Below are 19,560 nucleotides of genomic sequence, written 5' to 3' on the forward strand. Positions count from 1 at the left end.
TTAAATTTAATAAAAATGATGGAAAGCAAAGAATGATGAAAACATTCTAGGGGAAACACTGATTAGTAAGCAATAGCCAGGTAGTTAATTGAAAAAATACTTCCTGGCCATTGATACCTTTTTACAGTTGTAATATCATAAACACAGCCAGAAAACCCAAAGAATTAATGTACTTATTGGACTGATTAGAACTGAACTGGACCTTTACATCATAATTGTCTTTTATCTACTTGTACTTCCAACCTTACCTTCCATGTTCTGGTCCTCAGCTTCAAAAAAAGAACCTTACAAGACAAGATTAATATTCCACATGATGGACAAATTAGATGCACAGAAGCATTGAGCATGAAAACATGAGGAATGCATTCACATTTGAAACAGTTGCAACCCTTCCTTCTGATTACAAAGAGGGAAATACATGCATTAAAAACAAAGTTCACTTCATATTTGAAGTTGAAATTGTAGGTAAGGTCAGAAAGAAATATAAAATGTGACAATAAATAAAATACAAGGAAAAAACTGTCATGCAACTCATAAGCCAATATTGCTTGTCAATAAACTTATATTAGTCATACAGCACTACCAAAATAGGAAACCAGTTAAATATTAAAAAGCCAAGACAACAAATAATTGTATTAGTAAGTCAAGTATCAATAACAAAAACTGCTGACCAAATAATAAACTTGGATCCTGTTACAAATTTTCAAATTCACGCACTCATTTTAGTCCTATTTCCTAACTTTTATGATGATACAGTTAAACATTTTATCATATTTGTATCCCATTCATTTCAACATGAACATCTTAAATGTGTGCTCCACTGTCTGAATGACTGAAAGTTAAAACTGATTAATTTTGATGTAGTAGTGTTCCTTTATATCCATAACTAATAATATTTTATAGAAGAAGTAGTTTAATGCCTATACCTGAGAAAATTCTGCTTAAACTGGGAACCAAATAATAGCGCTGTCATAATTTTTCTGTCATGGAAATTAATATGGATAAAATCTTCTGATCATAATAAATTTTTGGATTGAAAATGTTTTTGGATTGAAGCATATTTTTATTGTGTTTAAATGATGAAGTTTTAGAAACTTAATATGACACAAAGCCTTCTGCGGCCATTTCGTCCAACTCAGCTTTGAAACTGAAAACTAACCCATGTGGATAAAAAACTTAATGATTATGTAATTAAAACCATGGTTATATGTCAGCTTGGATGGGGGGAAAGGCAAAATCTGCTTTGGGTCATCACAACTCAAACTATGTGAGTTACATAGAATAGTTGTCTCTACCATTAGGGTACAAGTATGACAGTACATAGTTTGCATTGTGATTTCATAATGCACATTTTGCCATTTTCACATCATTTTGGTTAGTCGTCTATGGCTGATAAGATATTAATAACAGAATCAGCTATTATCAGCATAAATATATAAAGATGAAGCTATAGACCCTCTAAAGAAAACACTGAATTCAGTTCTCCAGTCAAACTTGAGTTGTTAGTAGTGACAATTCTGCTTTATTGTGCTTTGAACAATCTAAGGAAATCACTAATTTATTCACCGACTTCCCTCTTTCTTCCCACCGTGACTGGAAACATTCTCTTCCATTTTTCACTGATCACAATTTATTGTTTCATCTGATCCTAAGTAATTAATCCTAATTACTTGGGATTGAAAAAAAGACAGTTTGGAATCTATGTTTTAAAGCTAGCTTGTTGGAAACAAAACTTAGTTCATACTCTCTAATATTTTACCAGATTCAATTGCCATCTCAAATTGTGATTAATAAAATAAGATATAAGAATTATTCCAAGAATCTTTGAGACCCTATGGTTTCTTGAAACTCAGTTCAATCTTGGTCAGGATAATTCTTGTTATAGCTTTCTTTTAACTCATGTTATTACTGACAGGATCAAACATAAACCACAAAATTGATATGGTAATGATGACCAAAAATAACTCTGAAAGCAAGAACAAACATGCCTGGATTAGTGAGTTTCCACATATTAAGAAGTCCAACACATGTGCCTATATGGTGTAATATGGAAAGCATTAATCTAAAATAATATTGGCTTTACATTTTGCTTGAGGCTCATTATTTCTCAACAGTTAACTGTCTTTCACATTAATCATCATACAACTTCTTAAATCATTTTTTTCAGTTAATTCCATTGTTGTTGCATTGTATGTATGGTATGGTATTTTAAAATTTGTTTTGTGATGTTTTATGGCTGTGTATTGTTAAGTACTCAGACTCATTAGGTTAAGATGGGTTATAAATTATAAATTCTACAAATAAATAAATTTTGAAGCCGAAAAACAAATATTTTTTGGAAGCAATCATAATTTGCAACAAATTCATTGTTTCATATCAATTAAATCAAAGTGCTTTTTAAAAATCAAATGAATATTGAAATAGAAAATGAAGCCATATTCTTTCAGCATGGTGCTGCTTTCCATAACACATAGTGAAACATGCTCTTGGTTGCAAACATTACATGCATCTTTCAGTTTAAACAAAATTGCAATAAATTAAACAAAATTAAAAGCAAATATACACATATTGAACATTTTTAATGGGTGCCAGTTGTCTCCTTATTACATTTTTTTTTTAAAAAAAGATAATTTATTATTTTTTAAGAAAAAGTTTGTACTGTGACTTGCTAGATGCAAGTCTCAATATCCATAAATGTGAAAGGTACCTTGCATTCATCTATTATGACAGAGTTGTGAGCTGTGTAAACGCATTGGTTTGAGTTGTTTTCCCTGTGAGTTTTCAGATCATCATAAATTGACTGAGTCTTGGTCATTTCAATATCTTCATGTATCTTGTGATGGGCATCAATGTTTTCCAGTTCTGCCTTGGATAGATGATAAACAATGCCAGCTCCAAAGGAGTCTCCTACTACATTGACAGATGTTCTCATTCGATCTCTACAAAGAAAACAATACCAAAAGATGGAAGACTTGAAGCACCAAGAATCAATTGACAAGAGACTTCAGGGATCTTCCAAGTGTGATGTTGGTCAGAGCCAATCTTGACCAATGGCCAAGCTCTAACTTTGTTGCAATCCAATACAATTTAAGGATATTAGGCCGATTTGCAGTGTGAATCCCCAATGTAAGAACATTTACGTAACAAGAGAAAAGGAGCAATATAAAGTCGATTCCTATATTTTCTCAAAAAGCATTCCAGAAGTTGCAGTTAGTAATTAGTTAATTACAAAATTCCTTCATTTCAATTTCTCCCATTTTGGAAAATAATACATTTTTATCTCTCTTGAACTTGGTTAATGTTAATGGTGAAGCCTCTGATTAAGAAGGTAGTGAATAAAAAAGATATTCATCTTAAAAGGAGCTAATTACTGGACAGCCAAGAAAAGATTTTAAAAAACCCTGAATATTTATACATTTGCATTTATACTTTCCAAAACCTCTCTAAAATGCTAGCTTCTGCTGTAACGTTTACTTCAACATCAGTCACTGTGAAACCCATTATTTCTTTATTATTTTCCTAGTAAGAGTGGCAATTTTGTTATGTCTCCATTTCTGTAAGAAAAGTCTTATCCATAGACTAAACACTGCACAAACACTGTTCAGAGCTGATCCATGGGAATCCAACTAGGACTCGGTACAGAACCTATGTAGAGCATATTTTCTCTACAGCCAATTCATTTCTTGAATGCATTTGTGATGGCACTTTCTAATGTTATTGTTTGTGAAGGAAATTATTTGAGAAGGAGATCACAGCACATCTGTTTTTCTGAAAATGAACATTAATCATCAGACCACTTTTAGTTGTAGATTAGGTGGAAATATTTTAGATGCCAGGAAATACAGTAGATTAAATGGAAAAACCTTCTTCAGAAAAAGAAAGCGAAATGCTATCATAATTAAATATACCTTAAAAAACGACTAGCCAAATATAACTCTCCAATACGTTTTTGATTTTTGCTGTCTTAAGATTTTTCCAAATTCGTTCTTTCTTTATAACCCATCTGTTGGGCTACATTCAGTGGTGGGTTTCAATTTTTTTTCCTACCGGTTATGTGGGCGTGGCTTGCTGGGCATGGCAGGGGAAGGATGCTGTAAAATCTCCATTCCCACCCCACTCCAGGGGAAGGATACTGTAAACTCTCCATTCCCACCCCACTACAGGGAAAGGATACTGTAAAATCTCCATTCCCACCCCACTCCAGGGGAAGGTTACTGCAAAATCCCCATTTCCTCCGATCAGCTGGAACTTGGGAGGCAGAATATAAATGGGGATGGGGCCAGTCAGAATTTTTACTACCGGTTCTCTGAACTACTCAAAATTTCCGCTACCTACCGGTTCTCTGAACTACTCAAAATTTCCGCTACCGGTTCTCCAGAACTGGTCAGAACCTGCTGAAACCCACCTCTGGCTATGTTTTCTGGCTGAACTTCATCTTGATTTATGATTTGTACACTAACATTATAATGCCATTTTACCAGGTATTCTCACAAATTTAGATTTTACATGGTGATAAATGGAAAAACAAAATAGATATCCATACTAAATATAATAATTCATTTTCTCAGGCATTTCAGAAGCAAAAACTGAACAATCAAGACTGTACAAGACTATTCTGAGTTTCCTGTTTGTCAAAATATAAAATCCCTGTGCCTGCAGTACTCTTATGTTTGCTTTGCTTTGTAAAATTCAGTTGTTGACCACACTAAAATAATGGATTAATTCTTTTGTGAAAAAATAGCAAAGGCTGCATTTTAAAATAGGAATAGTGTAATTTGCTAATACTAGAAAGATATTCTTGTAAGTGTGTGTGTGTGTGTGTGTAGTCTATTTTTACATTTTTAGATCTCTTTTGCAATATGATTCCGCAGCAATTTTGAAAAAGGTATTTGCATATTAAAATCTAAGAATTAAGCATGAAGTGGCTACCAGTTCTGGAGAACTGGTAGTGGAAATTTTGAGTAGTTCGGAGAACCGGTAGTAAAAATTCTTACTGGCCCTGCCCCCATCTATTCTCTGCCTCCCAAGTCCCAGCTGATCGGGAGGAAATGAGGATTTTGCAGTAACCTTCTCCTGGATTGGGGAGGGAATGGAGATTTTACAGTATCCTTGCCCTGGAGTGGGCTAGGAGTGGAGATTGTACAGTACCCTTCCCCTGCCACGCCCACCAAGCCATGCCATGCCCACCAAGCCACACCCACAGAACCGGTAGTAAAAAATTTTGAAACCCACCACTGCAGTGCTAAATATCACATTATATTTAGGTGTATAATTCAAACCAGGCTGATAACATTCACTAATCAATTTAAATTAGCTCATGATTATTGGTCAAAGGCTTTTGTTTGCTAGTACTAAATGGCTATCGAATACAGATTATTCACTGCATAAATACAAATATTGGGTAATTCCAACTAGAAAACCAACTAGGAAAAAAAAAAGGAACTTCAGTCAGGTTTTATGCTGTTGGTTTTTTAAAAAGTGAGAGAATCAGTAGCTTCGTTTGTAGCCACTCAGGTTTACTAGTACAAACATGGCTTTTTCATGTGAGATTCATTGAAATATGAAATTGTCCCTCCCAGTAAAAAGGAATTTAAAAAACTATGTGCCATCTCTGAATGTAAAGTCAGTCTAAAAATGTGTATAAATGATGATTTTTGAAGTTTCTCTCAATAACAGATCAGCCCTCCTGTCACTAAAACGTTTAAGCCTGTTCAAGATCCCAAGCCTCCTTTGCTCTACCTGATCTTTTCTATAAAGATGATATCACAGAACTCCTTCAGGGGACGCTTAGGTTAAACCACAGCATTACTCAATCTTTGAGAAGGATCAGGCATCACAATGTAAACTCCAGCCTTTTCTGCCCAGTGTGCTTGGTTGGCTCCATTGGTGAATTATGGCTATGATTTAGGAGAGGACTGTTTTAACAAGTGACACTGCTTCAAATGACATTTCCTTGAACAAGAAAGCAAACAATCACCAACATCAGTTTAACATCCTCTAACCGCCTGTCAGGCTTTGTTCTTTTCTGCTTCAATATAAACATGCCCTTAAAATATAAATCCAGTACCTGTTTATTGATATAACAACCTATCTACATCAGGTGCAATTTCCCCTTGGGCTGCTTTCTATTAACTATTAAATTGCCTGTACTTTTTCCTATCTACAGCAATATTTTACTTAATTTCATTTATTTAAATACTACCTTCCTTATTTTTTATAAATAATCCAAGGCACCAACATACCTACTATTCTATTTTCTCCACAGGAACAACCTTGTGAGGTGGATTGGACTGAGAAAGAATGTCTGACCTGAAATCACCCAGCTGGCTTTTATACCAAGGCAGGACTATTTTCTTACCTTTTAACCCAGAAGATAGGAATGAGGCTGAAATTTGATATAAACATATAAAGATGTTAGAGCATCTTTTTTCTATAGCATTACAGGTAGTTCTTGTTTAGTGACTGCAATTGGAACCAGCAACTTGGTTGTTAAAGAAAGCAGTCACTAAATGAAACTCAGGTGACTGTGAATGTGTTTACAATTTTATTTCATACTTCGCTTTATAAATTCAGGATGTAACTCTAAACAGCCTGGTGAAGCCGAACAATGGGGGTTTCTGAAACTCAACTCACAAGGACGTTGGGTAAAAAGGGCAAATTTTATAGCAGTTCCCCCCTACTTCCCTAATCTTTGGAATGCTCACCCCAGCACTGGGATAATTAGCAGGAAGAGAATTGATGTTTGTATTAGATTCATTGGAGAGAAAAGGATGAGAAGAGAGTAATCAGGCACACAATGTACACTAAAAGAAATGCATTATTGCTGGCTATTTGCCTAGCACAGTTTATGAGTCAGGCCCTGCTTAGGTAGCAAAAAAGCTTCATGGGAAATTGAATAGGATCTTATCAGTCATGCAGCAGCCCACTTAATGGATGGGCCTCAAGCTGTCACAGCATCCCTGAGACCACATGATTTCAATTCTAGAGAGCCAGAGGTTCTAATCAACTAATTAAGGTCATAGAGCTGAGCTTGTTAATTTGTGGGTAGCACTTTGGGGGATCCACTTCAGGGGGAGAAAAGCAGCTCTTGAAGAGACAGCTTATTTATGCAATCTCTCCACTCTATGAGGGGTGGGGAATTTTTAAACAGGTCTGGCTCACCAAAATATGTACTGGCATGTTATTGAGACAGAGATAGTGCAAAGGTCATCAATGAGCACATTCATCACAAAGTTACTTTTTCATCATCATCATAACTACAAGCAGTTGATGTCCAAGGCAATTGCTATACAATGACCTTCTGTACATGAGCTACAGGACTTTTTGTGATAGAGCTCATCCTACTTTCTTAACTTTTAATATCTAGGGTATGGAATTTTTTTTTCTTTTCCTCCCAGGAGAACTGCACAGCATCAATACTAACATCTTCCTGGTGTCAGATGAATATCTCACATGCTCAACTGCAATAGATTGTTAATCAAATGACTGTTTTATTGTCCCACTGGCTGATATTATTCTGTCCTCTCTTGCTGCCTCTGCAGTTTTAACATTTTAGCACTGTGTTTTAATTATCAGCTTGTCTTGTTTATTGCTACAATACGTAAGTCATTTTCAGCATTTTTAAATGGTGTATGTGTTGGGGTGAGAAGAAATATGCTAAGATCAAATCCTTCAGGACCACTAAATATATGGTAAGTGTCCATAGAAGTTTCTAATCAGAAGTTGATGAGATTAGAAGCTTGCTCAAAAAGTGAATAGCAAATGCTGCATCATTGTCCTGACTTTTGGAAAAAACAACAACTCTGTAAGGCAAAAATGGAGATGATCCAGTGACAGGACAGTGTTGTGTCAACAACTGAAGAAGGTCTACAAACATATATGTAGTTTTAGTGTCCTAAGCAATCCTGACAGTCTTTCTGTACATTATAGTCCTTAAAATAGAATTGCAAAAGAGCCAGCATCCATCTCATTTTCTACATATTATATCTGTACATATATGTATCTACATATATGTAATTTTTACATATTTTTCTACATATTACATATTTCTACATATTATAGCTCATGGCCAGGGCCACGATTGAATATTTGTCTACCTACTATTCCAGGATTTAAAAAAGGATTGGCTCCCCCAATCACAAATGAGTATTATTACATATAGTCCTTGTTAATGACCTTTTATTTGACAACTGTTTGAAGTTATGAAGGCACTGAATGAGAAGACTTAATGGCCAGTCATCTAAATTTCAGCTGTTGCAACATCCCTGCAGTCACATGATTGCAATTCAGGTGCTTGGCAACCAGTTTGCAATTATGACAGTCAGAGTGTCCTGAAGTCACCATCTATAAACTTTACTGTCAGCATCAAACTAAGTCAATGGGAAAACCATCAGGTCACAAATGGCAATCACATGATGTCACATCTAATGACCATGTAGGATCTGCCTAATGATTGCAACTGGAAAAGCTATTGTAAATGAGTACAGGAGTTCGAACCTAACCAGCTCAAGGTTGACTCAGTCTCCCATCCTTCTGTAGTTGGTACTATGAGGACAAGAGATGGTATTCAGCAGGTTCTAACCAGTTCTGGAGAACCAGTAGTGGAAATGTTGAGTAGTTTGGACAACCGGTAAATACCACCTCTGACTGGCCCCGACCCCATCTATTCTCTGCCTCCTGAGTCATAGCTGATCAGGAGGAAATGGGGATTTTCCACCTCACTTCCCCTGGAGTGGTGTGGGGATGGAGATTTTATAGTATCCTTCCCCTGCCACGCCCACCAAGCCACACCCACCAAGCCACGCCCACAGAACCAGTAGTAAAAAAATTTGAATCCCACCACTGATGAGGATCCAGATTGTTGAGAGCAATATGCTGCCTCCATAAACTCAGAAAGTGCTGTAAAGCAGTGGCCCCCAACCTTTTGAGCACCAGGGACCAGTTCCACAGAGAGACGTTTTTCTGCAGACCAAAGGGGACATGGTGTCACATGCTGCCTGCATCCCATAGATGTGCCTTTGCTTGTTTGTGGCAGCCCTGTTTCTGGCATGCCACAGCCCAATGCTAGTCCATTGGGGACCCCTGTTATAAAGCACTATGAACTGGTGTATAATGTAAGTCTAAGTGCCATTGCTATTGCTACAAGACATTCTATTTTTATAATAATTAGTAGTAGTAATAGCACGCAACGTCTGCGTATTACCTACAATTGGATATCACAAACAATTCACAGACATGACATTAACCCCTTTATATCATAAATGTTTTGCTTTTTCTTTGAGTGGTGAAAATCAAATTCTGTGAAGCGGGTTGAGCTAAGACAAAGTGTTCGGCTCTTCCAAAGCCATGTAGGATATTCCATGATCAACAGGAGCTTGGCCTTGGATATCTCTATTACCAGTCTGAGATCTTAATCACCAGTTTGCAGTTTATCACGAGGAGGTGACTTAAGGCTGAAGTTAATATCCTATCAGCTGGATAATCAATCACTATTTTGACATATATCCTAAAAGCAGCCTTACTTACAAGAGCCAATCTACCGCCACAAGTAAGCTTATATCCTGGGTGGGAAGTCCTACTGCAGTGAGGATAAGAAGCATGGTCACCAGTCCCGCACTAGGTATACTTGCAGCTCCAACACTGGCAAGAGTGGCTGTCAAACTGTAAAACAAAACATGTCAGCTTATTTAATACAGGAATTGTGCAAACATGGACTCGGGTTATTATCTTCTCAAAAATAACGTAGGTACTCGTTGACTCACAGAAGTTCATTTAGTGACCTTTTGAAGTTACAGTGAAAAATGTGATTTATGACTGTTTTTAACGCGAGCCTTACAGCATCCCTATGGTCACATGATCAAAATTCAGATGTTTGGCAACTGGTTCATATTTATGATGATTGCAGTGTCCCAGGGTTATGGGATCACCTTTTATGGCCTTCTGACATGCAAAGTTAATGGGAAAGCCACGTTTACTTAACAAGCATGTTACTTACTTAACAACTGCAGTGGGAAGAAAAGTCATAAAATGGGGGCAAAGCTCGCTTAACAAATGTCTCGCTTAACAACAGAAATTTTAGTTCAATTGTGGTCATACGTCAAGGACTACCTGTACTGTCCTACTTGCATGGGAAATATTTCACTTGTTTCTCCTGAACCATCAACACATTGCACACTCCACAACTCTGCTCTGCAATGTTCCTCAAATTTCCAGAGGATTGCTTTCTACTGGCATATGGATAGACTTGGACCCAATCCATTTTTCTTATAAATTCATAACATCTATTAATTTTATATTAAAGACAGTTGGTTGAGTTTAGAACAGGTGAGGCACTACAAATGTTGTTGAAGAATTCAATTCAGCATTTGCTAATATTTAGAGAGGGTGGGAAGTACAATCCAACACAGTTACAGGCCAACATCAGAACCAAAATATTTTCAAGTGCTTTTATTACAAGGGTCCTCATTTAATGAACACTTGTTCAGCAACCAGATTAACTTGTCATAGTGGCATGGTTGTGAAGCTATGGCACGTGTGTCACAGGTGGCACACTGACCCCTCTCTGTGGGCACGCAGAGCCATTGCCCCGGCTCAGCTGTGCCAAGCATGCGCCTCACACTGGCCACCTGGTCTTTGGGTCTCTGCACATGCATGCATGGGGGTGAGGCGCATCTGAGGGGCTGCATGTGCATGCACGGGGGTGGGGGCATGCGGGGACATGTGTGTGGGCTGCACGCGTATTGCATTTTGGCCACGTGCGCTTTGGGCACTCGGTCCAGAAAAAGTTAGCCATTACTATCATAGTGAATGAGTGGTACTTACAATCAGTCCTCAAATTTCTGGTCATTGCTACACCCCTGTACTCATGTGATCATAACTCACCAAGCAGCCCAGATTTCTGAGCATGACAGTGATCACAATTTGCAAGGTATGTATGTGGTATGTGGATCACAATTTGCAACCTTCCTTGTTGGCTTCCCTCAACTACAGTCAATGGGGAAGCCAACAGGAAATCAAAACCCATGATAACGTAAGAACCTCACTTAATGACAGTAACTGGGGACTGCTGGATGCAGTCACATGACATTGCGCTTTAGGAACACATCACTTAGTAATAGAAATTCTGGTCCCAGATACCATCATTAAGCATGGATTACTGATAACGTGCCCGTCTGTTCATTTTCAAAACCATTTTTCCCAATTATATTCTTGTTAATTGTTCTGATATTAAAACAACATGCGATTCATTTAAGTTTAGCCAATTGGACCCTCACTGTTTTTTTTTCTATTCACTATCCATACGGTGAAAAATCATGCTTACTGTTTAACATCATATAAACGATGGCTATCAGACTGCTTGTATTTGTATATAAATGTTATGATGGAAATGGAAACTTTTTATAGATTCTGAGCATGAGTAAAGGCTAGCATGTACTTCCAAATGTAAATAATTTTGCAATATTTAACGTTGGGATATCAATTTTTTTTACCAACCCCAATAGATTACCTGACAGTGACTATCTGTCCGGCATCCAAAATAATGCCATTCATCTGTGCTATGAAGATGGCAGCCACTGCTTCATAAAGGGCAGTTCCATCCATATTAATCGTGGCTCCAACAGGCAAGACAAACCTTGTCACACGCTTATCAATGCCCAAATTTTCTTCAAGGCAGCGAAAAGTAACAGGCAAGGTACCAGCACTGAAGGACGAAGGAAAATAAATTATTTTATTTTGTTATTTTAAACATGTGAATAATTGCTTAATTCAACCTGATTCTGGGCAGCATACAAAAAACAGTAATCAAAATACAAAAGGAAAATAAATTCTACAACTGAACCAATAAGCAATTAAATAGTGGCACAGTGGTTAGAATGCAGTACTGCAGGCTACTTCTGCGGACTGTTGGCTGCCAACAGTTCCAATCTCAACAGGCTCAAGATTGACTCACCCTTCCATCCTTCCGAAGTTGGTAAAATGGGGACCCAGATTGTTGGGACAATATGCTGACTCTGTAAACCACTTAGAGAGAGAGCTGTGAAGTACTGTGAAGCAGTATATAAGTCTAAGTGCTATTGCTATCTCCACCAAATGGGAGCTCTGCCCTTCCTGATCCAACCATCTGAGGGAAGAATCAACTATTGATTATCTTTCCGAAAGCTTGCAAAGTTGGAGCCAATGATTATGTCAGCAAGGAGACATTATTCCAAACAGCAACATTGCCACAGAGAAAGCATGCTTCCTGGATTCCACAAGATGACTGATGAAGTGTGACATAGTTGAGGAATGTTCATAACAATCTATACTGTTGCATTCTGTAATCTTTGGATCAAGGGCTGTCCCATGTAGAGTATAGTACAAAAATCAAACCAGGAGGTGACTAAGAGAAGTAGGATGGAAAGAAGGACCCTCCAATATAAGAACAGTCACAAGTTGGCATCCAACATTAAGTTATTCAAAAGCCCCATGACCACAACTGTCATCTGTTCAACAAGAAAGAAGACCCCCAAATTGCACCCTGAATCTGAGCAGAACAGTGATTCATCCAGAATCAATAATGAAGTATCTCGGGTTCCAGATCTCAAAACTTGATCTTGGTATGACTGAGCAGAAGCTTGTTCTTCTCCATCCAGACCTCATAGCTTCTAGATACTGGGACAGAACCTTGATCATTATTTTCCCTTGAAAATGATCAGAATAATAATTTTTATACAACAACCAAGTATTGTCCTCTCTACAAAAACTGAGTTTTAAAAATAGCCAAATAAGCTTTTTTATTTTTTTGGTTTTTGAAACCCATACTTTCTGTACTTTAATCCCTGGTATATATATTTCTATAATCTTCCAATTTGTATTCTTTTAAAAGAAGTCCAGCATTCTTTTGGGCTTGATTTCATCCATGTGGTCAAATGAATGTCGAATGTAGATTTCTTAAGTCAGAAGTTCTTCTATGCAGGGTTAACAAGTCTCACTACATAGTAAAATATTTGTAAATCTGATGGGTAAAGGTTGGTATTCAAGGTTTTGGAAAATCCTGTTAGCATTTTGGAGAAATGTTGATGGAAATTCCTCTCCTCTCTCTGATACAATGACATTAAATTAACTTTATATTTACAAATAGAGTCAAAGTTAGGAGGTTGCTTTTTCATGCATTCAAAAATCCTAGGAAAAAAACTAGCTTCTTCACTTACAGCTGTACAAATAAGTATAGTTTTCAATCTTAACACTATAGGTAGTCCTTGACTTACAACAGTTCATTTAGTGACAGTTCAAAGTTACAACAGCATTGGAAAAAGTGACTTATGACCATTTTTTACACTTATGACCGCTGCAGCATTAAAAAAAAAATCTGCTCCCAGCAATTTACCTCCTTGCAGCAAGCAGCAGAGGCCCGCGCAGCAATAGGCAATGGGAATCCCAATGGTTGGCTGGGGGATCAATATACAACTGAGATATACAATTGAGAATCAGGAGCATACTGATGATACTACACCAAATGTATCTTCACATAATTAGAAAAATTAATTCTGATTCAAAGGTATTATCTGAGAGTGCATTATCAGCCAGGGCTCTCCCAATGCACAAGTGAACTCTGTTCATCTATTCTAGAAACATACACAGTTTGAGTGAAGCTTTTCAGTGATGGGACAAAACTTGAACATTAAGGCTTCATAACTCAAGGATGGCTTGAACCAGGATTTCTTGGAACTATTCCAACAACTTAACTGGTTCCCAGGCTGTCCAAACAATTCAGCCTCAGGTTTCAGCAATGAATATTCTTTCTCTAAGTATAGAATTCAACTGAGCGAAACACAAAAAGATCTGGCTAGATCTTTTTACATATTACCCTTAAAATGTGGCTATTATTAAAGGAACAGGTTTTCACTTCTTGATGACAAAATGAAAATGTCCATCCATCGATAATCTCCATCCAAAAACTTTCAGGTCCAATCTTGCTTAGCTTTTTTGTGAACAGTTAACCTCAACTAGATAGAGCTGTACAAAACGTTTGAAGTGTTTGTTGGTGCAAGTGAAGTTCCTCTTTTTGTAATATAGAAACAATTATGTCCTCCAGAAAGCTTGGGGTGTCTTTCCCAGCTTGTCTGTGCATGTCTATATACATGTGCATGTATATAGAACAATGTACTTGGAACTCTAGTGAAGTGGATATGAAGACATGCACATATTATGCAAAGTGAATTTCAGAGGGTTCCTTTGGAACATGGGTGCTTCAACATTTCAAAGAGAGACACTTCACTCATGCCAAAACCTTTTGTGAACCACTTTGTGAAGCAATCCTTCCAATGCCTCCACATTCCAGTTTAAGTTGTAATTGTTAGATAAGCAAAAATGCCAATCAGGAGTCAGGGTTGATAGCAGCTACATTCAGTATCTAGTATTCAGTTTATTTGGCACCATTTCAACAAATCGTCATGGATTTTGGTATCCAGTTTTTCCTCCAGTTACCCACACATTCTTTTTACAGGGGACAGAAACGAAATAAGAAGTAACTTGCTGACAATTAGCTTCACTTCTAAAACGAGAACAGTTATAAATGGATTGATCAATCTAATATTTATCCCATAGGTATTCCTTCCTCCATGTTCTCTATCTCTTCTGATTATATTGGAAAGGAAAAAATTCACAGCGAACATTATGGAGATTCAAATAACTCGTAAACATGCTCACAACCAAGAAATGCTTAACCCCCTGCACTGCCTAAAAGAAATACTTTGCTTTGATAATAACAGTATTTTCCAATGATGTAGCTAAAGAAGATGGGAAAATGTCTTATTATTCACACTCAACTGGATAAGTTTTTACATGTTTAGGACAACAGGTGAACCAAAACATAGTTCTGATTCAATATTCATATCTTTTAAATTGGTGCATGGAGTTTACGTATTTTAAAAATTAGGGAAAGCACCTGTCTACATTGATGCGTGTTTGTCACACATGAAAGAACTTGAAAATAACATAAATGTGTTTTTATTATATTTGGAAGAAATGTGCACTTAACTATCCATCTTCTGAAAAATATTTTCCAGTCTGATGAACCAAGCCTGGCAGATTTGCAGAAATGAAGAACTCTGAGAAACCAAAACAGTCATATTTCCTATCTCTATTGTAGCTACCTAAGTAATTATACATGAGACAGAATAGAAAATAGGACTCAGTGTAAGGGAAAACATAGAATACAGAATAGAGTTGAAAGGGACCGTAGAAGTGTTCTACTCCAATACCCTGGTCAAGCTGAACATATACCATTCCAGACAAATGGCCATCCGATCTCTTCTTAAAAAGCTCTAGCAATGGAGCACTTATAAACTCTGAAAGCAAGCCGTTTTAATGATCTATTGTTTTCCCTGATAGGGAATTTCTCCTTAATTCTAGGTTGGATTGCTGTTTGATAATTCCATCTGTTACTTCTTGTCCTGCTCTCAGGTGCTTTGGAAAATAGATCAGTCCCCTCTTCTCTGTGACAGCCCCTCAAATATTGGAAGGCTACTATCATGTCATCCCCAGTCCTTGACTTCGTTTAACTAGCCATTCCCAGTTAGAATAGAGTAGAACAGACTAGAATTAGTCACAAAGGAAAAGAAATAATACACCAAGAATAAAGATAGGGGCCAAGTATTATTTTCTGGAGCCAGTACAAACTAGTAGCTCCTATCTACATACACACTGTAATACGAACCCCTGGAGACAGTTATGAAATAGTCTGTTTTATTTCTGCATTTCTAATTTTGTCCCTATATGCCACTCTCTAGGCATGTTAATACAACATTCAGTCCAAAGGAGGAGATGATTGGCAGTTTTATGTTTTTGAACTGATACAAAAAAGTGTGCCCTGCAATACTTTGATGTTGTTGACCCCGTTGTCATTATTCTGCACGTATGTAGGCATGAGCTTAAATGGACTCCAGAGGATGGTAGAGGACAGGAAGTCCTGGAGGAAAGTTGTCCATGGGGTCGCGATGGGTCGGACACGACTTCGCAACTAACAACAACAAATGTATGTATGCATATGTATTTATATGCTTATTTGTTTGTTTGCACAGTTTTTGTATCACCCAGTCAATGGACTCTGGACACTTAAAAAAATAAAACATAACTATGTAAAAATGACAATCCAGTCACCATCAACTCAAAAGAAAAAGAAGAGTTTTCAGAGCAACCTAGATCAAAGTGCAACAGGTCCAGCCCAATCTCTTTTATCAATATAAGTCAGACTGAATCCAGTTTTGGTGGTGAAATTCTTTGACCTTCTACTTTTGGGACACTTTTTATACTAACAAAGCTTTCTGATAGCCTCAGCCTGCAATCGTGCAGTTGGCAAGCAATAGCCTTGGAGAAAAATGATTCAGGACACAGTTTTTTATCACGATATTGAATTTCCTGCCCATTTTGGTTAAAAGGTAGTCCCATGAAAAGAGAGATACATCTCTAGCAAACATCATCATTTTCTATTAAATACCTTGAAGCTGTGCCTAGAGCAGTGATCCATGCTTGAAAGATCCCAGCAAAAAATGAGAAGGGATTTTTTCTCGTAATTACAAAATACAACAGAGGCAAAAAAATCCCTCCATGGATGAGAAGACCTACAATCACGGTTACCATGTACATGCCAAGCTGTCGAGCAACTACTTCCAAATCCTTGATTGCAATGATTTTTCCACAAATGAGGCACGCAATGCCCAATGGAGAATACCTAGAAGAAAGTAATAAAAAATGTGGAATAGAATTACAGGTATCAATCTAGTAATAATCAAATGCACTAAAAGCAAAATCCAGGAAATTTTCCCTATTATTAGAATTTTATTTCACTTTCAGAAATCTTGAATTTACACATTCTACTTCAATGTTGTTTATATGTTTGCTAAGAATAAAGTCTGTATAATTTTGCCTAATATAAGGCTGCGAATGAGAAAATTAAACTCAAAATTTTCAATCTACTTATCTGTTTATACATCCTTTTTGCCCACTTGCATTCTTCTACTAGTATTAGTAGGGAAATAGTCAATCAGGTCTTTATAACTAATTATAGAAGAGTAGCTGTGACAGTTTTTGATGGCAATAAAATATTTGTCATTTAGAGACTAATGCTTTTATTACAACTTAAGCCAGTCTTCTGGAAACTGGAATTTCAAGAATGCCCTTACACATCACATCCTCACTATTTTATCATGAACTAAGTTTCAGCTGTAAACCCACATCTGATCCTTCAATGAAGAATCCTAGTAATCTATAAGCTTCTGAACCATGTTGTTTGAAGCACTGTTTCCAAAGATGCCAGATACTCTCCTTCCTGAAATATCCACTGAGGCTAATCCTTACAATCTGGTTTCAAGGAATCTTTACTGAATGTTCAACATTGTTTTATGTTTTTATGGTGTTTATGAGAGTTTTACAAATCACTGAAGCTCTTGGTATGTATTGACCATTTCCTCAGATAACAGTCATAAATAACTGGACAGCAAGTATCTTTCAGATATGAAAACAAATAACTTTATCTCCATACAATAAATGTTTTGCCTATATAAATAAAGCAGATTCATGTGTAAAATCCCTATAACTGTAACAGTAGAAGCTATGGAATCACTATTAGCAGCTTAGAATGGATCCTAAACAGTATGTGAGAATAACTGTGATGCAAAGATCCAGTTTCAATACAGGAAAAAACTGGAGCATCACACAGTAAATTAAGTGTTAGATTTTGTTGGACTATGACATCAATCAACTGCTATGGACCATTTCTACAGCTCCCCAAAGATGAAGAAGGGATCAGAGCTGAAAAACAACAACCCCAGAGATTCTGTACAATTCAATGCTTCAAAAGGCTGCCATAAGCAGACACTGTTATGTAACTCAGTTCAAATGCAAATAAATGTAATAAAACCTAGCTACAAAATCCTTGAAACTACTCCTTTGTTTTGAGGAGGAAGAGGTGGTGCTACAACACAGCAGTTACCAGATGTGGGTTTTCCATGCCCCTCAGTAAGAGGTACAGCATATGACTTCCTGAATCATTCTTTGAATTGGAACCAAGTCAAATTGGATAGATTTTAAATGAAAAGTAGACTGATTTTTCCCCCCAATTTATAAACCAAGCTCACAGCTACTAATCATCTTCCAAGATGCTGCTAATCAAGAATGAAGCGAGGAAGAATGAAACAATAGTCTACTGGGATCCTATAATGAGCTAAGATGTTGTATAGTGTGGCATGATGTAGCAGATAGAAATATTCTCTATAGCCCATGTTCACCTTTTAATGAACCCAATCCACCCTCGCACAGACTTCTGTCTGCTTTACTTATTGTAAAAAGAAACCATAATTCCTCTCTGTGTTGTTCTTTACAAAGTGCTTTGTACTATGAAAGAGAAACAAAATTGGAAAGCTGAAACAAAAAACAAACAAACAAAAAAAAAAGACAGAAAGACTGTAATTTCAATCCAATATAATAAAATACATCAATGCAAACATTTTGGCAGGCTTACAGTAACTGGGTCTCCATGACCTCCAAAATCAAAGGCAACATGATTTCATCATCATTAGCTAGGAAGCACAAATGGAAGATGTTATCATCATCATATCCTGCTTGTGAAATTCCTGGATATATTTGTAGTCCAGACTCCTGGATTACATATACTTTTGGCTTGATCCCACAAAGTTCTCGGTATAATTACTAATCAAATTCCAAATGATTTCCAAAATAGAAAAGGGTTTGGAGCATCTAGTAGATGATGACTTTAACTTACCACATTATCATAATTACTAATTTCATTACGATCTCATTCAAGATATTGAAGAAATCCACCATCATCTTGGCTTGTTCTCCCATCTTGCCCATTGTGATACCAAAAGCAATGAAAAACCCGATGAGGCCTGTCGAAAGAATACTACCGTCAGACTCTTTTATGAAACTTTTCTTAAAATTGCAAAATTTTCTGAAGGGGAATTTTTCGCATTCTTCTACCTCAATTAACCACTAAGAAACAAATGTGATTTTGTAGGGGAGGTGGCACAATTAAAAAGGAGAATTGGGGGCAAAACCAAGATAGCAATAGCTCAAACAAGTAAGAAGTCCTTTGATTTTGCATTATCATTGTAATTCCATCTCTTCCTAAATCCCTAGGCTTTCTTGAACGTTCCTTGACCCCCATGAGAGACTTCCTTGGGTCATAAAGGAGAGTCAGATGATCAGTTTCCATTGCATGGAAGATCATATGGGTTCCAATAACTGTTATTATTCCCTTGCTTTAATCTTAAGCAACGGTGTTTTTTTTAAAAAAATGAAACTTCACACTGCAGAATTCTGTAGACTTTTGTTATTTTCCATCTGGAATATTCCTACATATATTCCAGCACAATCATTTTGTCTTTTTTTTCTTAGACAAGTCATATCTTAATAAGATTTGTTATTGTTATTGTTAATTATCTGTTTAAAAACACAGCTATAATTAGGGAATGCCTTTTAATGGATGGTGACAAGAGCATTTCATCTCAAAGTATTCATTGACTATCCTTAGATAAATTCTGACATATATTTTGTGTGTGT

At 36.8% G+C, this 19,560-nt stretch overlaps 1 protein-coding gene across 1 annotated transcript in view; it reads right to left on the bottom strand.

Moving 5' to 3' along the window:
* Positions 1–19,560, bottom strand: part of SLC1A2 (solute carrier family 1 member 2) — a 34,703-nt gene that overhangs the window by 492 nt on the left and 14,651 nt on the right. The window contains exons 5-9 of the mRNA XM_070931204.1: positions 18,761–18,887; positions 16,478–16,711; positions 11,507–11,701; positions 9,526–9,660; positions 2,708–2,939 (exon numbers count right to left, since the gene is read on the bottom strand). Coding sequence (XP_070787305.1) covers positions 2,708–2,939; positions 9,526–9,660; positions 11,507–11,701; positions 16,478–16,711; positions 18,761–18,887 — 923 coding nt within the window. The remainder of the gene's footprint in view (positions 1–2,707; positions 2,940–9,525; positions 9,661–11,506; positions 11,702–16,477; positions 16,712–18,760; positions 18,888–19,560) is intronic.

The sequence above is a fragment of the Pituophis catenifer genome, unplaced genomic scaffold, assembly GCF_029215685.1.
Source record: "Pituophis catenifer annectens isolate HBS135680 unplaced genomic scaffold, rPitCat1.0.hap2 SCAF_1, whole genome shotgun sequence".
Classification (NCBI taxonomy): domain Eukaryota; kingdom Metazoa; phylum Chordata; class Lepidosauria; order Squamata; family Colubridae; genus Pituophis; species Pituophis catenifer.